The sequence below is a fragment of the Chlorocebus sabaeus genome, chromosome 25, assembly GCF_047675955.1.
Source record: "Chlorocebus sabaeus isolate Y175 chromosome 25, mChlSab1.0.hap1, whole genome shotgun sequence".
In the NCBI taxonomy this organism is placed as follows: domain Eukaryota; kingdom Metazoa; phylum Chordata; class Mammalia; order Primates; family Cercopithecidae; genus Chlorocebus; species Chlorocebus sabaeus.
This window is the reverse complement of record NC_132928.1, coordinates 78,424,446-78,449,183: the sequence shown is the minus strand read 5'-3', so window position 1 is coordinate 78,449,183 and position 24,738 is coordinate 78,424,446. Positions and strand designations below refer to the sequence as shown.

The 24,738-nt window shown below is 42.4% G+C and overlaps 2 protein-coding genes across 4 annotated transcripts in view; one reads left to right on the top strand and one right to left on the bottom strand.

Annotated features, from left to right (window-relative positions):
- The window catches only part of GREM2 (gremlin 2, DAN family BMP antagonist), a 124,059-nt gene extending 116,850 nt beyond the window's left edge, over positions 1 to 7,209 (top strand). Inside the window, exons 2-3 of one of the 2 annotated variants that reach the window (XM_073011867.1) lie at positions 1,130 to 1,198; positions 3,679 to 7,209. In XM_073011867.1, coding sequence (XP_072867968.1) covers positions 3,680 to 4,186 — 507 coding nt within the window. In that variant the 5' untranslated portion in view covers positions 1,130 to 1,198; position 3,679 and the 3' untranslated portion in view covers positions 4,187 to 7,209. The remainder of the gene's footprint in view (positions 1 to 1,129; positions 1,199 to 3,678) is intronic. The other variant, XM_007989925.3, reaches the window with a different exon arrangement.
- Positions 7,210 to 21,229: 14,020 nt separating this feature from the next.
- Positions 21,230 to 24,738, bottom strand: part of FMN2 (formin 2) — a 399,785-nt gene continuing 396,276 nt past the window's right edge. For both annotated transcript variants that reach the window (XM_037986069.2, XM_073011866.1), the window contains 2 exons: positions 23,984 to 24,065; positions 21,230 to 22,286 (listed from right to left, as the gene is read on the bottom strand). In XM_037986069.2, the coding sequence (XP_037841997.2) occupies positions 22,260 to 22,286; positions 23,984 to 24,065 (109 nt within the window). In that variant the 3' untranslated portion in view covers positions 21,230 to 22,259. The remainder of the gene's footprint in view (positions 22,287 to 23,983; positions 24,066 to 24,738) is intronic.

Genomic DNA, 24,738 nt, shown 5'->3' with positions numbered 1-24,738 from the left:
CTCCCTTTGCCCAGTGTCATCGACAGTACCAAACCCCTTTGCTTTTGCCCATATCATCGCCCTGAGAATCCTATTCAGATTTTAGGGGACTTACTTAGTTGTGACTTCCTAGGCTCCTCCTGCTCCTTCTCCGGGTAGAACCAATGCTTTTTCCTTTTGCCTTCACTATCTTTTGTGGCCATTGGATCCCATCAGAATTACGTGAGGCAATTTTTAGAAATACAAATCTGAAACCCACCCCAACACGACTGACTCAGAATGCTTTGGGGCCTGTACCAAAAGATCTCATGTACTCCATAAATATATACACCTACTCCGTACCCACACAAATTAAAAACGAAAACAAATTTAATTAAAACTTTTTTTAAAAAAATAATGCTTCTTGAGTCCAGGAACGTGCACCGTAAAGTAAGGTGATTCAGATGTCATTGGTCACAGGATCACTACCACGAGGACCCAGGCCATTGTTCCTATACACCTTCGTCACACAGTCATTTGTACGCCTTTCTCTAGCTTCTTAATTACAGGCTTGTTGAAGGCAATGACCCGTATAGTATCCATATTTCATTCAACACATTTTTTTTTTTTTTTTTTGAGACGGAGTGTCACTCTTGTTGCTCAGGCTGGAGTGCAATGGCACAATCTCGGCTCACCGCAACCTCTGCCTTCTGGGTTCAAGTGATTCTCCTGCCTCAGCCTTCCGAGTAGCTGGGACTACAGGTGTGTGCCACCACGCCCAGCTAATTTTTTGTATTTTTAGTAGAGATGAGGTTTCACCATTTTGGCCAGGCTGGTCTCAAATCCTGACTTCACTGGATCCACCCACCTTGGCCTCCCAAAGTGCTGGAATTACAGGCATGAGCCACCGCGCCTGGCCTTAACACATTTATTGAGTGCCTAGTGTACACCAGGCACTGTTTTGAGAGCAGGAGACATGGCAATGAACAAAACAGGCAGAACTTCTCTCTTGGACCTTACATTCCCAGGAGAAAAGTCAGACAATAAAAACAAGTGAGATTATGAAATACTTCCCTGGAATCTCCTTCCCTGGAGGAAGATAAAGCAGGGAAGGAGGAGATGGTGAAGTCCAGGATGGTGGTGAAGGTAACACTAAGCCTTTGCTACACAGGTGGTAACTGAGCAAAGAGTTGAAGACTGTGAGGAAGAAGGCCAAGTAGACATTTGGGAGAAAGACAAGGTAAGGCTCTAGAGCACAAGAATGCCAAGCTCATTCTAGAAACAGATAGGCTGTTTCCAGTATGGCTGGAGCAGAGTGAGCAAGTGGGAGAGAGGATGGAGAAGGCTGGTGAAATGCGGGGGAAAGGGGAGATCTTGTAAAGGCTCATCCGACCCTGTGAGAACTTTGCCCTAGCCAGGCGCAGTGGCCTGTAATCCCAGCACTTTGGGAGGCTGAGGCGGGCGGATCACTTGAGGTCAGGAGTTCGAGACCAGCCTGGCCAACATAGCGAAACCCTGTCTCTACTAAAAATATAAAAATTAGCCGGGTCTGGCGGCATGCACCTGTAATCCCATCTACTTGGGAGGCTGAGGCAGGAGAATTGCTTGAACTCAGGAGGCAGAGGTTGCAGTGAGCCTATCACAGTGCTTACTCTAGAATAAATGCTCCATGAATACTTGATGAATAAAGGAATCATCTCCGAGGTAGCATGCAAAGGCATCTTGTGGTTTAGACTTAGACTAAGACTCAGAGAAATAATTTTAGCGTAGATATTTTGCCGTAAATATTTTTAACAAAGAGGAAGCTGTACTCACCCAGAGCTCAGGTTCTGGAGCCGGGATGCCTGGATTCAAACATGTCACATACTGGCTGTAGAATCTTGGCAGCCTGTCAATGCCTTAGTGTCCTCATCCATAAAATGCAGAAAATGCTAGTCCTACTTCATAGAACTCTGATCATTAAATACGTTTATACATCAAAGGAAACTGTGTTTGATGTGCTTTGAGAATCCATAAATATTCGCTATTACCATTAGCATGGATATATGTAAGACGTAAAATATTCAAACATTTAACATACTTAATATCCAATTTTAGTCATTTCTATATACTCATGATTGATAAAAATAACATTATAACTGATATATACTATATTACTGTATGATACATATGATATATACATAAAATTGTTACATGTCCATTTTAGGGTATGCATGTTAAAAGAATGGGAATTCATGGAGGCCTAGAGATGGTAAAACAGAGGAAATGAGTAAACGTAAAGAGGATGATGATGTTGGTAACAGCTACATTGGTGGCTGCAGCTGTAAAAAGAGATCGGAGTCCTCTATATTGCAGGGTATTAGTGTTCCTTGGGGCTACTAATAAAAATACAAAAATTTAAAATGTGAATTACACTTTCACTTTAGTCAGACTTTGGCTTACCCCCTGCAAGCCACGTTTTAGATAGCATAAGAATAATTTGTCTCCGATTCCCATTCCTATCGAATTTGTGTCATAGTCTCCTAATACAAACTTCGCATTGTCACCAGACAGTTTTAATACAACTAGGGAAATTTCTTAATTCACACCTGGGAATTGGTTTCTACTAGGAGACTCTAATTTATGACTCATTTGAATGATTTGAATATCTGTGTGCAGATCTTAAATGCTAATGTTATTATTCATATGTAATAATACAGATGCAACCAGTAATTTTCCTAGCCTTTGTCCAGTTCTATCTTTAATACTCATTTTTAAAGAAACTTGTGACTGACACCCATCTTCTCTCTGTTTTGTACTTACTGATTTTTGTAATCATATCCATGTCTACTGGTTAACTTTGATGGCTCTGGAGGTAGACGCCTGGCTGGCTTCAAATCCTGGGCATTGTTGAGTGGTTGTGTGACCTCAGGTAAATGACTCAACTTCTGCGGGCCCCAGCCTCAGTTTCCTTCACTGTAAAGTAGGGGTCATAATACTACCTCCAACTGAAGGCTATTTTTAAGATGAAATGAGAGATACATGTAAATGAGATGTACACTTAGGCCAGCACTTGGCGCATAGTGAAACACAGTAAATGTTGAGTATTAACTATTATTGGTACTTCTGCAAACTGTCTTGAGTTCTCTCTTCCCTGCATTTGCTTTGTAATTCTGTAACTGTTCAGCATGTGTATGTCTCCCAACTGCATAAGTTACTGGCCATTTTGTCTGCCTCCTTGCCTTCCAGGCATTATTTGGGGTGGAGTCCTAACTGTCTACACTTGTACCATTGAATCCCTTTTCACCTCCGGCTGCCCCTGAGCAGCCATCAGTTAGCCATGCCCCACCTGACTGACACTGCTAGTAAAACCGTACAGCATTAGAAAGACGTGGTGGCTCAGGCCTACAATCCCAGGGCTTTGGGAGACTGAGGCAGAGGAGCACTTGAGGCCAGGAGTTCCAGACCAGCCTGAGCAACATGGTGAGATCCCATCTCTACAAAAGAAATAAAAAGAAATTAGATGGGCGTGGTGGTGCAAGCCTGTAGTTCTAGCCACACAGGAGGCTGAGGCAGGAGGATCCCAGAGTTTGAGGCTGCAGCAAGCTACGTGCCCCTGCACTCCAGCCTGGGCAACAGAGTCAGACCATGTCTAAAATTTAAAAAAAAAAAACAAAAGAAAAAAGATCGAGCCCGTACTCTACGACCTTCACAGCCAGCCCCTCTCTCTTCTCGTTGCAGGATGTTCTGGAAGCTTTCCCTGTCCTTGTTCCTGGTGGCCGTGCTGGTGAAGGTGGCGGAAGCCCGGAAGAACCGGCCGCCGGGCGCCATCCCCTCGCCTTACAAGGACGGCAGCAGCAACAACTCAGAGAGATGGCAGCACCAGATCAAGGAGGTGCTGGCCTCCAGCCAGGAGGCCCTGGTGGTCACCGAGCGCAAGTACCTCAAGAGTGACTGGTGCAAGACGCAGCCGCTGCGGCAGACGGTGAGCGAGGAGGGCTGCCGGAGCCGCACCATCCTCAACCGCTTCTGCTACGGCCAGTGCAACTCCTTCTACATCCCGCGGCACGTGAAGAAGGAGGAGGAGTCTTTCCAGTCCTGCGCCTTCTGCAAGCCCCAGCGCGTCACCTCCGTCCTCGTGGAGCTCGAGTGCCCCGGCCTGGACCCACCCTTCCGACTCAAGAAAATCCAGAAGGTGAAGCAGTGCCGCTGCATGTCCGTGAACCTGAGCGACTCGGACAAGCAGTGAGCGCCGGGCCGGACGCAGCTCAGCCCCGCGCGCGCCCGGCCGCTGGGTGGCGCCGCCGCCACCTCTGTCCCTGCCCTCCGAGCCCACTCTCACGCTGCCTGGTGTCCCCCCTCAGCAGCAAGCACGTCTCTTAGGGCTGACGGTGTCCTTGTCACAAAGGTGGATCGCAAGTGGAGCTTTTGCTGATGTGTTCCTGACCGACCCCGGGCCCCACCTGTGCCCCCCGAAACCAGGTGGTGGATCAGGCCCGAAGGAAAATGCTGGAAAACCACCACCCGCCACCCAGCAGTCAGAGAGGACCTTTCAAGGTGATGCACTGTAAATCCGACATTGATGTTTCCACCATGTGGAAAAGCAAGGATTTCTCTGCCCCGCCCCCGCCCCCTGCACTCCAGCTCGCCCCCTTCCCGCGCGAAGTGAAGGATGCGTCACTTTTCTGAGCTGCCCCTTAGACCTCTCCTGCTGGTCCCTGGACCTCTGGCTGGAAGCGCTCATTCTTGTGACTGGCAGGCTGCCCTCGGCTGCTGCTGTGATGGGGATATGTACAACCTCCATAAATATGTCGGTGCACAGGGGCGTCTCCTAATAAACCTGATACCAAGAAGACAACTTGAGCCACTTGGATCCCGAAGTGGGCTTCCCGGGAAACCTTGAGCACAGCAGGCTGCACAATCCCCCACCCTCAGTCACCACCGCCTCTTCTTCCTCACTGTCCCCACCCCCTATTTGTGGACTAAAGATGAACTCTGGTGTGCATGCTATTATTGCTGCAATTAGAATATTATCACACACAAAGGTCTCTATATTAACGCTGGTTTTATAAGTGACAGTATATTGTAAAGAGCTGTTAAAAAGTATTATAGACCTATTCATGTATTATTTCACATGTTTTGACTCTGGCTTGCAGCACCATTCTGAGTAAGGATGAGAGCCGGCGATGATCTGCCCAGAAGGTGTTTTACTCAGAAAAAAAAATGCCTGGTCAGCAATTCACTGTCATGCACCTATTTTAGATTGGGCAGGGAGATGGGAGGAGTCGTGATTTTTACTTTGAATATTATTTCACTGAAGTTACTAAAACATTGCAGCACAATGTAGAAACTGGCTTGGGATGGATAGGTATAGGGAGGGGCATTCGTCGGGAAATTGATGACCGGAAACTCGAAAGCCCCTGTAATGTGGAATATGCATATGTGGGGTGGAGCGGTATACTATTTTCACTGCCGTGACACTAAGCAAAAACTATTTCCTGTTAAAAGAAAGAGAAAAAGCAAGGGATATTTAAACACATAAGGAGTTGAGTCGCTTTGTGGTATAGAAGGGAATAAGGGATAAAATATATGGAATAGTAATCTAGTTGAACTGTTCTGCACAAAACTTGCTTCCTTTTCAAAGAATAGACTTCAAAAGAGATGAACAAACATCAGGTCACCTTTTGTTTTTATAATGAATTATTGAAGTTTCCAGGTTGTGGTCTCTTGATATAAGGAAGTAGACATAACTTATTTTCCAGCAAAATTATACTTCCTCTAGGTCCCTTTGCTCAGTTGTCCCCGGAAGGCTTCCCTGTGAGTAATGCTTATGGAATCTGACAAATGTGAATGAGCTGCCATTGGTGGGAATCAGTAAACTTTGCAAACCTTTCACTGATGATTCCCCCAGCAAGTGCTCCTGTGAGGGGCCGCTTCCCTAGTATGTGAGGGAGACCCTCTGCAAGCTGCTGTGGGGACTTGGCTTCCTGATGCTAGGCAGTAATGGTGGATCTAGAGACATTCACTTGAAGAGCAAGGATTGGGGTGGGGTGGGTTGGTGAATCTATCTCAGGCCACTGCACTGCAAGGTCCATTTCTGTCGCTTCTGCAACACCATGAGACCTGAGCAAGAATGTGCTGTTGCAGAGGGCCTCTTGGTTTCATAAATGGGTATATACAGCCTGAACTCCGGAGGCAGAAATCAAAAGAAATCCTTGAGGGCTGGAACCTGAGGATAGAGAGAAAATGGAGAGAAGGGTGTTCAAGGTCAGGATTGATTTTTGCATTTAGCGGAAAACCTCGAGTCAGACTCGGTGGCAGAACATGCAGCAGAAAAGCTGTGAAGGAAGGAAATTTACGTGATTGTAATGGAGGCTAGGGGTGGAGTGGGAGGTGAGTGGAAGGGAGTCTCTGACCAGCTGCAGAGCCAACCCCTATCATTTTATTAACATGGAACCCACACAGATAGGGGAGGGATTAAGGTAAGAACTTACAGAATGCAAACACGAGCACACTCTCTTCGAACCCAATTGTGGGTGTAGCAATGAAAGCAATATGATATGCTGCAGTGTGAAGCTCCTTCTGGGGGTTATCGTATGTACAAAGTTTACCTTATAATGGCTCAAATTGTATTTAATTTTTTTGTTTTGTTTATAAATGAAGAAAAGCTATAAGTATAATGTAATTATTTTATAGGTATACTATTAAATTATAGAACAAATAAAGATAATCTAGGATTATATGTGATCCTGGTGTGATGTGCCATAAAAGTGGAATTTTTAACTTGTTGCAGTGAGCCGTGAAACAGCACTGTGGATTCAGAGTGTTTTTGTTCAACCGCAGTGAGTTCAACCTCTGGCTTATGTCACATGATCTCCTTTGGAGTCTGGAATCTTCTAAGATAATTAGAATCAGGCATCCAAGGAGCAGAAGTGATGGAGGTGGCCCTCAATCCTGGTCTTTGGGAGCTTCCAAGCCTCTTCCAGATCCCCCACCAGCTGAAGACAGAGTATTCTCACTGTGCTGGCTGAATGAGAAACACTAAACAAGGAAGCCTTGAGAAACTGCAGCAGATGGAAGCCCACCATTAATCTCCCCGTTAGCACCAGGGACACACTTGTCCTGAGTTTTGTTCATTTTCACATTCACTTCTCATGAGTTCCAACATTTCTTCATATAAATATTTCTTAGTTTACAGCGCCTGCATTTTTCTATGAATTGACTTAATCTGCCATTCAAGAAAACTCAATTAGCAATAAAAAATAAAATCCAGGCCAGGCGTGGTGGCTCACTTTGGGAGGCCGAGGTGGGCAGGCGGATCACGAGGTCAGGAGATGGAGACCATCCTGGCTAACACGGTGAAACCCCGTGTCTACTAAAAATACAAAAAACAATTAGCCGGGCATGGTGAGGGGTGCCTGTAGTCCCAGCTACTGGGGAGACTGAGGCAGGAGAATGGCCTGAACCCAGGAGGCGGAGCTTGCAGCGAGCCAAGATCGCACCACTGCACTCCAGTCTGGGCAACAGAGTGAGACTCTGTCTCAAAAATTAAATGAATAAATAAATAAATAAATAAATAAAATAAAAAATAAAATAAAATTCAGAATCAAATTGCACATGGTTGATCCACTGTGTAGACTTCAAAGGAATTAAACTCAACTTCCTAGTAAATAGTTCATCTTCGTTTATTAAATGGGACAGAATATTTCACTGTGTGCTAACATATTTCAACTCACTTGTTTTTGAAGTTGGTCAACTGATTTTTAAGTTACAAAGTCAATGAAAATGACTTTTGCTATTGTGTGAACAACTTAGAATGTATATATTCCCAGAAAGCTTATTTAATGAATGACCTGTCACCACTGATTATTAATGTCTGCATGAGTGATAGCAATAAGACCAAGTCATAAATAATGCAATGAAAACTTTTTAAGTGAAAGTAAGTTTATTAAGAAAGTAAAGGAATAAAGAATTCCTACTGCATAGGCAGAGCAGCCTAAAATGTCTTATTCATCATGTTATCTTCTGAATTCTCCTTAATCCCCAACCTTGTCACCCCTTCACCCTGCTTCCCACATAGAGCAGATGCCCATTCAACTTATCAAAAACAAAATATGGCAAACCATGCTTATTTTTGTTGTTGTTTTTTGAATCCATTGATGTTACTGACTTCATTAGTATTTAGTCTAGAATAGAAGGCAAAACAAACAAAACCAGGGAAATCACTGCCATATCACTCCTTGAATCCTGAGTTTTCTACCTTGTCTGCCTTCTTTTCTCCACCTTCTACAGCCTCATATGTTTGTTATATGTGTGTGTGCATGTGTATATACACAATATATATATAGTGTATAGTGTATATATTGTGTGAGAAAAAGTAGAGAATGGTGTCTATATAGGGTATAGTGTATATAGTGTATACACTTACACACACACATAACATCTGCAGATTTTAGTGGAGGGAATAGGAAAAAAATATGTCTAATGGATCTTACCCAGAATCAGAAGTTTCCTGGATTTTGATGAGGTTTATTGCCCACTTTCTAAGGTGTATGGAATGTGCGCTTCCCAACCTCCAGCGTAGCTTGCCCCATACTTCTCATCTGGTCCTATTACATGATGCCAATCACATGATGGATCTGTGTAGTGATTTACAGAATGTCCCTTCAGTTTACATTTTGACCAAGAGCGTAATAACTTACATAGTCTGGGGACAAGGTCATAAACATAAACTGTTCATCCCATTGGAACACAGACTACCTCTGGTCCTCCCACCTATTGGGATGACAGAAAACACGCTTGCCAGGTAAAGTTCTGGAGGTTGTTTTAATCTGCTTTAGCAAAGAGATCACACTGAGTGCAGTAGGAGTAACTGGGGCTACTGCTGGGACATCCTGCCATGTTCCATTTGATTTTTGTAGGAGCCAACATGGTGAAGTAAATGGAAATATAGCCAGGGCTACTACAGTACTAAAGTCTTTGATGGGTTCATAATTTCCCTGATTCCTTGTGGAATTCAGCATCATTTTTGATTTACTCTTTTTTCTAGGCTGGGGAGCAGCTTCAGAGTCTTCCATTAGTCTTTCTCCACTGCAATAGCTCTTACCTAAGAACTCAAGAATCAATGTGAGGGTTCTTCAAACTACCAAGAGTGCCCTTTCTAATTACGTATTTGGAAATGAGGGAAAGGATCAATAGGTTAGTCTGTGGACCCGTGGGCCCACTGAGAGCCAGAGCTTGGAGGACTCTAGTAGACCCTATATAACTCTACAGTAGTAGGGAGCCATGGCGGTTCACTGGGCCTCCAGGTATTGGCGTCAGTTCAGATGCAGTATTCAATAATTCTCAAAAGCGCTGAGCGTTCTTCTCTCCCAAACCACATTTACCTGAATAAAGTCATCCTGAGCTCCCTGGTTAAGAAGTAGGGAAATAACAAATGAATAGATTTGCCCTGGTATTGCCGGGTCATAAGGAATCAGCCACTTCTTCAGCCAATGGGTTTCAGGTCTGATCTGGAAACTGAACAAGGGATTGCGATTTTCATTGAGATTCTGCCCTCTGCCTCTGATTTTCCTTTACTGATTTATTTTGACTGTGTAAATTAAGCAATACTTCTTGTTGCCCTCCCCCTACAACCCCCCATCCATCTTGCCTTCAGAAGCATCATGTTCTAGTAACCATTTTCAAATTGGGAGTCCACGGGTGCCACTACAGTCCTACCCCTCTTTGCAATAACTGTGCCCATTTCTGAAAGGTAAACATTACAACCTGGCTCATTTTATTTCGAGATCTTGGTATTCTCGCATCCCTCAGGGAACCTAGTTTTATAGCAGCATCTCTTCCTACAGTTATCCCTGGCCTACAGATGATGGCACTGCTGAGCACTAGAGCTGCTATCCCTCTCATGAACACAAGCATCATAGCTTTGGTAACTAGAGACCTTCCTGGGAACACAGTTGGTGAGTGGTTTAGTTTTCATAGCTTTACAGAACAAACCCACTTTAGCACGCCCACTTCTCTGAGCCTTAGGGTGGTTTTATCCATCACGCACCATGGAAGTTCTTACATTTCTATTTCATGGAGTGTGAATCAAAGCGTTTGAGACATTCCAAGAATCATCCTAGTAGCTTATTATCACCATTCCTGGGGGATTTTTCCACAGGTTCAAATCCTGAATCACAGGAGACTGCTCCCATGGTGATAAGCATTATCCAGCGTAATGTCCTGCTCTTCTTCCTTGATACAGCAGCCTTGGGACACATTCCCATCCTTCTCCCAGCTCCTGCTGTGATTTCACCGTATACTCTGTTTCTTCCCTTAGCCAATCCAGCAGATCCCCAGCAGAAATGAGAGGCTAACAACAGACCTAGCAGGATCAGGAGACTTTGAGAGTTCCAACTGCATCTACCCAAGTACTCCTCTCCCAATTTTAGGGGTTCTACTTCCCTGTTAGGGTTCTAATCTTGGGACAAGAGACTTGCTGGAGCTGAGAATACACAATTCTCGGAAACAGAGCTCTTTTTACAATTGAGTCTTCTTCTGACTGCAGAAGACTGGGGCTTAGTTGAATGCTAGCTAGAAGACCCTATCTAGGGCTTTTACATTCTGTCTGAATTGGTGATTAATCACTTTGAGTCTTTTATTATCTCTTCAACAAGTCAATGCCACTTGTAAGCAGGTACCCAATCCCAAAGCCCTTATAATCACTCTGCCCCTCACAACTTTTAAGCACCAAATATATCGAAGCAGCATCATTCCTCTGGGTCACACCTGAGGTTCATTGACTCATGCCAAGGAAATCAAGGATGCAGACACACAGGAGTGAGTTTAAGAGCGGCAGTTTAATAGGCAAAAGAGAAAAGCTCCCTCGTGCAGAGAGGGTTCCAAGTGGATCTCCCCATTCGTGGGGAGATGCAGTTGGTTTTATAGATGAGTTTGAGGAGGCAGTGTCTGATTCAGATAGGGTGCAACGGATTGGTTGGATTAGGTGTGTCATTTACATAGTGAAGCTGGCCGCCCCACCCTCATCTTTTATTATGCAGATGAGTTATCTCCCTGCCCAGCGCTGTGCGGCCTGTTCCCTGATTGCACACAAGTGACAAAGAAAAGGGAAGATCGAGCCTCCCTGTCGAAGATCGAGCCTCCCTGTAGAACATGCTTGGTCCCCAGGTGCCTTTTCCTATCGGCACAGCTGCCGGCATTCTCCCGTGCGAGCTTCTGGCTGCTTTTCTATATCTGCAGCTTGATATTTCAGGCTGCTCTTTGTTAAAAAAAAGAATGATTTTGGGGCTGCTTTTTATCAAAAGGGAAACTTTATTGAGGACTCTCTTACCCTCATTATCTGTCTAAATAATTTCATTTGAGTTCTGGTGTCAATACTGCACCAGCCGCGAGTTCCCCAACCAGCTTCCCATCCTGATTTACCTCTGGGAAGAGTTTTAACAAGGCACGGCCGCAGCACGCCAGGACCCATACTCAGCAGCTGCCCAGCGACGGAGCTTTCTCCAAATCCTGGGTTCGAGTTTCCTTCTCTGGGAACTGGAATTGTCTATCTTAGATTGGTTTTCCAAACTCTGAGCCAGAGTTGTGAGCAGAAGGTTTATTGGGGGAACGCCTGCAGAACAGACGCCTCTAAGCACATGAGGACTGTGCGGTGGGAAAAGCCATCAGGTCACAATTGAGGACTTGTCTGATCCTATGGGGAGCTCTGGAGCTGGGGGGCGCATTTTAGAGTGGTGCCAAATTGAAGAGAGAGAGACAGGCTTTTGTAGCCCACATCCCTCAGTCACTGCGCACAAGCCATCCCTAGGATGGGGCATGTATTGCCTCTAAGGGCAGATCTCAGTGAGGATCCAGCTGTTAGTTTCAGCGAGGGTCAGCAGCCAGGTGAGACGGTGAGATGGGATGGGTGCATCAGCCCTGAAGAGGGTATCTGCAGGGAGCACCATAACAGTCTCCTTTCCCTGTGTGTTAGGGGTAGGCGTGGGGGCTGCAGCATGGGGGGAAGGAGGAGACAGAGAAGAAAGAACATGGAGGGCCTTGAAAGAGAGGCAGAACAAGTTCCACCTGACATCGTAGGAAATAGAAAATCGCTGATAGATTGAATCAAGGGTTATTCCAGTCATGACATGCTAGGTGACTGAGGGGAACAGAATCTGAGTCCAGATAGGCCAGCTCAGGGGCTCTTGTGACAACATAAACTGAAGGTTAGGGCCAGACCAGGTCATAGAATTGGGTCTGAAAGGAGACAAATGTGTGAAGTAGTCACAGAATGCGGTGATGAAAGAGGGATGTTAGTGCAGCAGATGGGGAGCCCAGTGTAAATGAGGATCCGGTCATAGAAAATACTGAGGCAGGTTTTCATAGATGCTGGGTCTGTGGTGATAGTGAAACATTTATGTAAATGAAACTTTTTCCCTGTCCGAAGAAATACGACAAATTTATGTGAACAGCGGGATCTGGAGAAACTGATATTGGAGCAAAAAGATCGTAACTAAACTCATGAACATACATGAGACTTTTTAAAATTTGTTTTGTTTGTGAGACAGGGTTTCACTCTGTCACCCGGGCTGGAGTGCAGTGGTGGGATCATGGCCCTGGTCTCAATCAGTCAAGTCTCCTCCAATTCTCTCTCTCTTTCTCTCTCTCTTTTTTTTTTTTTTTTTTTTTTTTTTGACACGGAGTCTCGCTCTGTCCTCTGCAGTGGCGCAATTTTGGCTCACTGCAGCCTCAACCTTCCGGGCTCAAGCGATTCTCCCACCTTAGCCTCCTGAGTAGGTGGGACCACAGGTGCATGCCACCCTGTCTGGCTAATTTTTCTCTTTTTTGTAGAGTTGGGGTTTTGCTATGTTGCCCAGGCTGGTCCTTCAACTCCTGGGCTCAAGCAATTCACCCACCTCAGCATCCCAAAATGCTGGGACTACAGGCTTGAACCACCACACCCAGCCCATATATGAGACTTCTAATAGGGGCAGTGGAGGAACACGGGGCCAAGTAACCTTAGAAAATGCTTCTTTGGAAAAATAGGAAGTTAACAATAATATGTTATATGATTTTAAATAGCTAAAAGGAGGGCATTGAAAGTTCCCAACACAAAGAAATAATAAAAATCTGAGATGATAGATACGCCAATTACCCTGATCTGATCACTATACATTATAGATGTTACATCACTATGTACCCCATACATATGTACAATTATTATTTGTCAATTACAAAATTGCTTTGGCCAGGCACAATGGCTCACGCCTGGAATCCCAGCACTTTGGGAGGCCGAGGCGGGCGGATTACCTGAGGTCGGGAGTTTGAGACAAGCCTGACCAACATGGAGAAACCCTGTCTACTAAAAATACAAAATTAGCCAGGCGTGGTGGGACATGCCTGTAACCCCAGCTACTCAGGAGGCTGAGGCAGGAGAATCGCTTGAATCCTGGAAGCGGAGGTTACGGTGAGCTGAGATCGCGCCATTGCATTCTAGCCTGGGCAACAAGAGTGAAACTCTGTCTCAGAAAAAAAAAAAAAAAAAAAAAATTGTAAGAGTACAGAGATGAAGAAACGTCAGAGAAAATGAGTAACATTTCTCAGGCAATGTCTGCCCGTTGCCTGATGTAAAAGTGGGACCTTTGGATCCTTCATTTCACTGCCTTCCTCTTGCTGTACACTTCTAAACCAGGCTTCTAAACCTCCCTCCTCCCATGCGTATCTGTTGCCATGGACAATTCCAGCTCCTCTTCACCTTCCTGGTGGCAATCCTCCTTGCTCTGTTCTTTGAGCTTTGCCACATCTTCCTGATGACGCTCTGATGGCCTGAGCCCCACTCCCAACTCACATTCCTGAAGGCAAGGAGAGTGTGTTTAATAAACTAGGCACACATGAAGTCTTCCAAACCACCACCTTTATCTGTCATATTCTGCTGCCAGGACATTCTTTATCTAGCAAGACCACAGTTACTTAACATGATGCAATGGCTAATTTGTGGGAAGGGGATATTGGATACCAAATTATGAATTGGGTGTCTAATCAAGGCTGGTGATTTTAAATTTGATGTTTGAAACTCTAACAAAAAGGTTTGAGAGTTATCCAAATATTTACATCTGGAGTTTCTTGCTTTCTGTTTTTGTTTTCACCATGGTATATATATATTTTAATTTTTGTTTTATTTGAGGAGCCAAAGAATATACAATTTGTGTTACCATCGGCACCACACGTCTGGTTTTCCTTGTGCTGGAAGGAACTCTGTGGATGGGGTCTATTTCTAGATCTATCCTGAAATTCTGTAAGCTAAATACTCATTTTTTTTTAATTCTCACTCTTTGCTTGAAAAATATGAACTCCCTAATTTAAGGGTATGCTGACAAATTACAGACAGCATTTATAAGGTAAAATACATGGATAGGAAATAACAAGTATTGCAGGGCCTAATTTAGATTAATTAAACTTCATTATCATAGGGCTTGTTGGGACATGTTTAAGCATATTGCCAGTTTCTGACTCCAAAAAGCCTGAAACCAACAGATAATTCTCATTGTTGACTAACATGTAAAGTGTAAATTGCTCCTATGATCCATTGCCTGGATTAGAAAGTGATGTTAACCTCTGGAAAACTTTAGAGCGTATGATAGGAGTGGAGCTGTAAATTAGGAACATTTACATAGTCCAGGAGGGCAGCATGAAGCAACTCCAAAATTGAGGTGAAAGGGAGTTTTGCACAAGTAGAACCAAAATGGGCCTATTGTGAAACAAAAAGCCCAATGTTACTGTCACAATCAGACCACCATAGGAGAAAATATGCCCAGTGGCCTACAGATGACCCCGACTTTTTTTTCATTCTGGCAACAGGGAAACAAGATTGGCTTGCTACCCTTATAGAGAGCTCTCTGTAGTGGTCTAGAGTGAGAATTGTCCTGATTGTACTTGGAGAGGACATCTGGTAGAGTTGATATCATGATGTGGAAACATGTAAACCACCCAACCTGTATTGTCTCCTTGATTTAACAGAATTGACCAGCTGGGTGTCATTTGATATTTGAAATGAGATAAGTTCCATGAAATTAATTATAAAATATTTCTATATTGTTTTCATCTCATACAAAATCCAAAAGAATCAAAGGAAATAACAATTAAAATTCTGTCTCCTCTATCCCAAATTCTACCTGTTTTTCTTCTCCAGAAGTAACTAATAATCAGTTTCTTGTCAATGACTCCAGAGATATTCTATGTATGTTAATTTCTAGAAATTCAGTAATCATGCTGCCATCATTTTTTGATAAATGAGAATGTACTATAAACATTGTTTTTCTTCCTGATTTTTCCTCCCAATGACAAAGATAGAAACTTTTTATGGATTTTTTTTCCCCTTAACAAAACGTTGAACATCTACATCAGTACATAAAGGGTCTGTTTTTTCTCTCTTTTTTTTTGTTGCGGGGGAGATGGAGCCTTGGTCTGTTACCCAGGCTGGAGTGCAATGGCACAATCTCGGCTCATTGCAACCTCCGCCTCCCAGGTTCAAGTGATTCTCCTGCCTCAGCCTCCCGAGTAGAAGGGGTTACAGGCACCCGCCACTCCGCCTGTCTAATTTTTGTATTTTTACTAAGTCTAGTCTCGAACTCCTGACCTCAGGTGATACACCCACCTCGGTCTCCCAAAGTGCTGGGATTGCAGGTGTGAGCCACTGCACCCGGCTGTTTTTTCTCTTTTAAAGCCTAAACATTACTTCATTATTTAGACATTTCCAATGTTTTGCTATTACAAGCACTTATTGTCACTTTCTAACATGTGTAAAATGTAATTGGGCCAATTTCTCTTTCCACTAGTTGTTTCTCCCCAAAACCTTGACTGTTCTTGCTTATTTTTATGTTCAAACTTCGATGTCAACTTCTTTAGTTCTCACCCTCCGTCTTCCCCCGACAAAACATTCTGCAGGTGTTTTTATTTGGATCGCATTAAAAGTATTGCCATACACTAAATTTATATTAAATTTACAATTTGTTTAGGGAGTACTGGCATTGTCAATGCTCTTCCATTTTTGTGCGTCTCTGGACTATTTTCATATAGACCTTACACATTTCTTATTACAGTTATTCCATATTATTTGGATTTTTTGTTTGCTATTTTAAGTGGGGATATTTCCCAATTTTCTTCTGACTGGGTATTGTTTGTTTACACGAAAGTTCTAGATTTCTGTATATTAATTTTTGGCGTAGTCTATTTATGTCATTCTATTATTATCTTTAATAGTTGCTTGATTATTGTCTGTTTTTTGAGCATATAATCTAATAAACAGCAAATAAAAATTAACTTTACCTCTTCCTTTTCCATTGTGTACCTTTTTTTGTTCATTGCCAGAAAAGTGATAAATAGCAGGTGAAAGTAGACAGCCTGCTCTTGTCCCTGATTTTTAATGGAAATAGCTCTTTTTAAAAATTTTTTATTTTATTTTATTTTTTGAGGAGGAGTCTTGCTTTTGTCACCCAGGCTGGTGTGCAGTGGCATAATCTCGGCCCACTGTAACCTCTGCTTCCCGGGTTCCAGTGACCCTCCTGCCTCAGCCTCTCGAGTAGCTGGGATTACAGGCGCAAGCCACCATGCCCAGCTAATTTTTGTGTTTTTAGTAGAGATGGGGTTTCAACAGGTAGGACAGGCTGGTCTCGACCTCTTGGTCTCGTGATCCGCCCACCTTGGCCTCCCAAAGTGCTGGGATTACAGGCATGAGACACCGTGTCCGGCCAGAAATAGTTCTAAAGCTTCCCCTTGATGCCCCAGGCTGACTTTACCTTGAGGTATTTGATTCTTCAAGGACATATTTATGTTATTCAGAGTTTTTTCTTCAAAAATTACTTAAATAACTTGTTAGCATTTTGAGGAAATCGTGTATTTTTTTCTCCACACATGCATATGATTTTTAAATACACATATATTAAAATATGCAAGGCAATACACATATGATCATCCTAGCCTTCCAGGAATTACCCCCACTTCTCCATGGCCCTTCTGATGTTTGCTAACTGTGTTTAGTATTTTTTTCACTGCTATTCCTCAATAAGTTGGTCTATCGTATTCTCACTTAAGTAATCTTTGTTGGTTCGGTAGCAGTGTTAATGTTATTTGCCAGCTATTTGCAAATATTGAATAGTTTGTGTTGGGGAGAGAGTAGGGTTGTGTTTCAAGCTAGACAATATTTCATTTATGAAGTAGGATGGAGATCGTGTCCTGTTCTAGTATTTACTATGCTAATTCGCGGTCTCTTCCTCCACCTTTGTCTTATTGATAGACATCTTCCTGCAAATATGATTTGTCAGCCTGATTTCTCATGTAGGCATCCTTCCTGATGTAAAAAATAGTAAGCTATATTCAGGAGAGTGTCTAATACCAGTTGGTGTACCAAGGGCCATTACTGCAAACAGTTTGAGATAACACTTCCCAAGGGTATGGTTTCACCTTGGAGAAGTATTTTGAGATAACACCTCCTAAGGGTATGGTTTCACCTTGGAGCAGGAGACTTTGCTTGCTTTTTCTGAGATGCTTCCTGAGCATCTTCTCTGCCTTTTTCCATACCCATCCATTTGGCAGATCTTCTGTATATTTTGTGGCTTGAGTTTTCGATACCTCTAATTTTAACTGAAGATAAATCAAAGATGATGCATATTTGTTCCTTGGTGCTTTGGAATGATTTTTGAGAAAAGGGGGTGAATGTCCCCTTTGTCACACCACTTTGAAACATTAAACCTCTTCCTATTGCTTTTGATTACTTAACTGTGTTTCACAGGAAACAAATACAACCTCCAAAAGTCTGAGTTCACCGATTAGCTGGGAAATGGAAATGCTAATGACGGCTGGTGTAGTTCAAGGAATGATGGCACAGGATTTTCAGAGCTTCTAACAATTTTTTCCCATCCACCTACTCTCGAGTTCTCCCACCTACTATCCACAGTCACTTCTCTTTTTACCGTACTTTTTTTTGGGCTTTGTTTTTTCTTACCTTTCTGGCTTTTAGTTGGATTGGATTGACCTTCAGTTGATATGGGTTTTTTCTTATTCCTTCTTTAATTCTTTTTGTTCTTTTAATGAATAGTGCTAACTTTTAAATTTATATTTACTTCATATCTTTGTAACAAAGTCCAAACATATTCATTATCATCATCTTCTCCCTGTTTTGTTTTTGGACAAGGTATCACCCTGTCACCCAGGCTGGAGTACAGTGGTGTGATCACAACTCACTGAAACCTCCACTGCCTGGGCCCAAGTCATCCTCCCACCTCAGCCTCCGGAGTAGCTAGGACCACAGGCAAGTGCTACCACACCTGGCTATTAAATTTTTTTTTTCTTTTTAGAGATGAGGTTTCCCTAAGCTGTCCAGGCTTGTCTCCTGGGTTCAAGGCCTCGGCCTGCCAAAGTGCTGGGATTACAGATGTGAGACACCACACTGGGCCACTTTTTTTTTTTTTGTTTTTTTTGAAAGAGATAGGGTCTTTCTATGTCTTTTCATAACACTTAAAGCTCACATAGTGCTTATATATAGGGTGACCAGAGTTTGTCTGGGTGTGGTATCAATTTATGGAGATTTTCCAGGTGTGACAGCCTCACTTTTACTCTCAATGGTATTCTGGTTTGAGAATGTTATTTGCCATCCTACTTAAATATTATATTGCCTGACATTATTTTACATCGCTTGTCTCCCTCATTAGAACGTAAGTTCCACGAGGATAGGACATTTTTTTGTTTGTCCACGACTCCCAAAGCCAACACCAGTTTCTGGCACACATTTACCACTCTATAAACATTTGCTGAACTGAATGAATGAAGAGAGTAGTGCGTGCCCCTTCGCATGTTTGAATTATTCCCTGAATTTCTCCCACCCAAGTTGTTACTATCTAAAATTTTAGTGCCCTTCGTAAACATGAAAAATTAGTTGTAATTGTTACTGTTTACATTCTAGGGTTGATTTTATTTCACCAGTTTCTATGGTTTCTGTGATTTCCTAAATCCCAGGCCCTCACTTTGTTTGCATCTTTTTCCTTGCTGAAATGTGCCCCGCAGCAGACGCTTCAGTGAGGCTTTGGGCGTAGTTACCTCCTGTACCTTTCCTGTGTCTGAAAATCTCTCTCTCCCCTTTCATGTGAATGATGTTTCAGGTGGGTCAATGGTCCTAATGGTCTCAATTCACTGCTTTCCTTCCACAATTTAAAGACGTTACTTCTTTTTATTTTATTTTATTATTTTTTTTTTGAGACAAGAGTCTCGCTCTGTCTCCCAGTCTGGAGTGCAGTGGCGCGATCTCGGCTCACTGCAAGCTCCGCCTCCTGGGTTCAAGCAATTCTCCTGCCTCAGCCTCCCGAGTAGCTGGGATTACAGGTGCCTGCCACCAGGCCCGGCTAATTTTTGTATTTTTGTTTAGTAGAGATGGGGTTTCACCATCTTGGCTGGGCTGGTCTTGAACTCGTGACCTCATAATCCACCTGCCTCACTTTCCCAAAGTGCTGGGATTATAGGCGTGAGCCACCACGCCTGGCCTACAGATTCCAAATATAATTATTATTTAAGTTTTGCCCTGTTGTTTGCATTTTAAAGGTGAATTCATTTTGCTCTTTATTGAGTTGTTTTATTCTTTCTCCTTGAGAATTTTCCTCTTGTGCTTTGGATGTGTGTTTTGCAGAGGCGTCTTGAGAGAGTGCTCCCATTCTTTTTCCTCTTCTCTCTCTCTGTGTCTGGTCATTTTCCATTGCATCCACCCATTCCTAGTCCAGAACCCGGCTTTCTTGGTGGCACTGAGCTGTGTGTCAGTGACATTAGAGACACTGCAGGTACAGACATGACTTGGAAGTTAGCTGGCCCAGTGCAGTCTGCTTTCTCCTGCTACAATGTGTCTGGCTGGCTAGTGTTTGCCATATCCTGTGGCCTCCTCTGCAGCTGTTTTCAGTGGATTCTCACTGGTAAGTAAGCCCCACATCTCTGGTAGTGATCCTGGCTTGGTTTCCCTCTACAAACGGGGCATGATCACTTGTCTTTACTCCGTAGAGATTCCTCTTGTTCATGCACTCTCTTGCAACCCCCACCTCCGACCCTCCATCTATACTTTTGAAAATATATTTCATCTTATTTTTCTACTTGGAAACAGGAAAAATCTAAACTCTTAACTCACAGCACAGTGTTTCTTGAACGACAGAAAAGTCTTCCAAGCGTGGAGCTACTGAAATGTCTTCATTATAATTAATCTGTATTGAACCTCCCTTTTCTACTTCCTTAACACTACCCTTAGTGTTTACCACTACCCTTTTTCAGCAAACAAGGGACTTCATTCCATTTTCAACCTGCTTGTACCCTGAAGCATCTGGCATAGTTAACACTGCTATTGTGCCTTCATCAGTAAATATGTAGTGAGTCTGTCACACACAGGAGACAGGGAGACCAGTGTCAAGAGATGTCCTGGAACAAACGCTTTCTAAACTCAGATACAATCATTAGTGAACCCATGAGATGTTGAGAATGTTTCAAGCTGAGGAAAAACATGCGGAAAGACGTATAGGAAATTAGTCTAGAGATATTTTAGTTTGGCTGGAGGCTGGAATTCAAGATAGCTTAAGTCAAGACACTAAACTCAAAAGGTAAGTAGGCACCGCTTAGGACTCTGTCAGCCACATTAAAGACTTAGATAATATTTTGAGGCCACATATCTTAGTGTATGTGGCCACTAAAATGCTTCAAGTAGGAAATTCAGATGAGCAGATTTGTATTTTAGAAAAAGGTAGATTCAAATTTTAAAAATATGTTGCAGGGCAAATCTTGGAAGATGAGAACAATGAGTAGGTTAATAAAGGAATTAATGAGGGTTCTGAACTAGGACTTTAATAGAAAAGACAGAGACAAATGTATGCATTTGTGATAAGTAACATGTCAAAAGATGAAGTTGGGTTTCTGAATGAATAGTGGTGGCTTTGTTCACTGAGATAGATAATACCCAAGGACGAGCAGGTATGGAGGGAGAAGACGACAAGCTAAGTTTCAATTCACACATGATGAATTTTAAGGCATGGTGAGGCATCCGATTGAAAACGACCAGAAGGTCTTTGGGAGACCAGGGAAGAGATCCTAGTTCAAGCCACAAAGGAATAAATATTTTATCAGAATTTCTTACTTAGGTGTCACTGATGGGCTTTAAGTTCTTAAGTCCCTGAAACTGTAGGCACATTTGTTTTTTCTTTTTGTGCAGGTGAATATGCAGCATGCCTAACTTACTTTCCCTCCTTCTCTTGTTCCCCACCCCATGTTAAATATGACAGCTGTATTTTGCAAGTATCTTTATTCTTTTATTATTCATTTTATTTTCATATAAATTAACATCCTAGAAAAATTGAAATAGAAACACTAAATACAGTATTGCACATAGCGATCTTTGTTAAATGCCCTATTATTTCATTGGAGAATGGTAATATACACACTGGAGGGACTGAAGGGGACAGGAAGACTACAAAACAACAGGAAAATAACCACTACTGTTCCTTTGCACTTAAACTACAAACTAAAAAGTAAGAGACCATACTTTACATAAATACAAACAATTATGATTTAGAACATTGTTTTTCTTAAGTTGCTTTCCATAATTGGTTTGCAAGAGTAATAAATTCTCCCCTTTATCCACAACTGTAACTTGCAACAAAGATCATTAAAAGTAATGAAAAAAAAAAAAAAAAACCCCAGCTCATATAAAACCATCACGTTTTGCATTATGAGCTGACTCAAGTCATTGTATGACTTCAGTAAAAAAATGACCATCTTCTTTCACAAATATATAGCTATGGAGAGCAACCCAAGAGTTTGGAAAGCACTGATTATAAATGGTACTCAAATTTTAAAATAGAAAATTTACACGTAGACATGAAACTGATACAAACAATTCACTAGAAATAACATTTTACCCATATGTCTAAATGCTGTGATGTGGACTGGTTGTCAGTAGAAAGGAAAGTGTTTTTGCTGTGATGAGGAATATTCTCACAACAGTGAACTTTAGTTAATGTTTAGCATGTTCAGAATTAGTGCAGATACTGCCTCTTATACATGCTGTTTTGGTCTATCGGTATGATACCATAAACTTTTACAAAAAGAAAAGGCGTCAAATTCTCCACTGGTCTAGTACTTTTGTATTTTTATATGAATATACGGTAAAATTCAACAATTAGTGAACTGTCTAGAAAACAAAAAGATTATGCAGGAGGTCAAGAAGAAACATGAGCAGAATGACGGTAGTTTCCTTCCCACTCTCAGGTCAGCTGAATTTTGTGAAAGTCGTTGCAATGACTCATTTTCATTCTGCTTTTCATTGTTCAAGTTTTCATGCTTATCTTTGCTTTCTGAAAACAAATACACCAGATGAAAGTTATAGTTAGAAAGAACTTTTAAAAACGGGAGGAGTTTAGAGTAGCCTAAAAAGGACTTTTTTATTTGGATCAAACTCTGTGGGACAAGGTTTAAAGTCTGCCAATCCATAAAGGAAAAAAATATAAGTGGGATCTGTGTTATCTTTGACCACCTTTTTCAAGACAAATCGCCAAATACTTTTGAGAAAAAAAAAGTTTTAAAAATTTAACTTCTAACCAATACGAAAGAGTGTCAAACTCACCATTCTCATCCTCAGTCCTACATGCAAATACATAAATGTGAAAACTGAAGTAGCTGCTTCACTTCATGGTAAACATACTCTAATCATCTTCTGTACTTACAATAGCAGGACTGAGGTTAACTAATAAGTATTCCTCCTCACTCAATGCAATTATAAGATTGAGGCATCAGACAGGAGCAGAAAAGAAGCTGAGCTATCATGTAGTAGTTATCATTAGATAAGATCATTTTGATAGAGGGAAACTGAAGGGATCATTGCTTCTAAATGAAGATACAATTCCTAACTTAAAAAAATAGGGCTATTTAATCATATCCCAACTTGGGATATGATTTTAATGTCTTTTCCCTTTAGACTACATTAGACTAATTCAATTTAGAATGGTCCTACCTTAAGGCCTAACTCAACTTTTCATTTAAAACAGCATCATTTACCTACACTGTGGTACCAAGTGATAATCCCTCAAAGCAGTCAACAAAACATCCTCAGTATCACAGGAAAAGCCTTGTCATTTCACCCAAGCCCTTCCCTCCCAGGGTGGACAAGCTGGCATTTTGTTTTAAAGCAGGGAATGGGCCAGCAGGAAACTTAAATGAGCTTGTTAAACTCCGTCTCTGGACTGACCACTGTCCGACAGCCAACCCTGCCGAGCCATCTGTGGATATAAACGGGGTCTGGGCACCCTGGGCACCCTGTGCAAAGCGTCACACTGCTCTTGGCACTTCCCAGCAAGTTTCAGATCCCAGTGGAGCTAATCCAACTATAATGATCACTCGTGGCTCAAATACAGCCTGTGCCGTGATCTGTGTGTAATAAAGAAAGTGAAAGATGGTCTCTCCACCCTGCCCCTGCCAACATGCACATATCCACATAAATGCACACCCTCAGTAGGTTCAGTAGATTTATCTTAACCTTTTTTTTTTTTTTTTTTTTTGAGACAAAGTCTCACTCTGTCACCAGGCTGGAGTGCAATGACGCAATCTCGGCTCACTGCAACCTCTACCTCCCAGGTTCAAGCGATTCCTCTGCCTCAGTTTCCCGAGTAGCTGGGACTACAGGCACACACCACCATGCCCGGCTAATTTCTTGTATTTTAGTAAAGACAGGGTTTCATCATTTTGGGCAGGATGGCCTTGATCTCCTGACCTCATGACCTGCCCACGTTGGCCTCCCAAAGTGCTGGAATTACAGGCGTGAGCCACCACCCCCAGCCTAATTCTTAAGTTTTGAATAATGAATATCAAGACTCCTAGCCTTCTGGGCCTGATTAAAGGCATAAGAAAAAGGAGATTCTTGAAGTCAGAAGCTCCTTATTTATGCACACTTAGTAGAAAAATAATTAAAATATTATGAGTTTGTATATATTATGAAAATAGGATTTAAAAGCCAAAGAAAATAACAAGTTAAAAATCAGTAAAGTGAAATACTTACAATTCCAGAGTCATGTCTTGGTTTTATTTTATAAAGTGATTTTCCCTTCTTCTGTCTACACACCTCCTCGGCTTCTTTTACTCTGATGGGAGGAAGACACATGTATTTAAGCAAAACCTACTTAGATCACCTCATTCTACCTTATAGTAAGCGAGCAAACCTCAACTCAATAAAGATTTGAATTATTGCAGAAAATAGTATAATACACAGAAGAATGTTATCTGACATTTGAATTGAAAGCCTAAACTGTCACAGCTACAGAGGCTCATTTATCTAGGAGTTCTTAACTTGGAATCATAGTATGATTGAATGGAGTAATACACAAACACATCAGAATTTCTATGCAGAGTGTGTATGCATTTCATCCTATCTAAAAGGAATCTTATACACAAGTAAATAATGAAATACCCCTCATTGTCAGCTGAGAGTACGAGATTGATTCTGTTACATAAATAGGATTGGCACCATGATAGAAGTTAGAAGCATTAGAATAATTAAAGAGTATCACAGCCAGGGCGCAGTGGCTCATGCCTGTAATCCCAGCACTTTGGGATGCTAAGGCGGGTGAATTGCTTGAGCCCGGGAGTTCGAGACCAGCATGGGCAACAGAGTGAGTCCCTGACTCCACAAAAAATATAAAAACTTAGCCGGGCATGGTGGTGCATGCCCTGCAGTGAGCTGTGATCAGCGCCTCTGCACTCTAGCCTGGGCAACAGTGAGACTCTCTCCCCTGCCTCCCACCAAAAAAAAAAGTG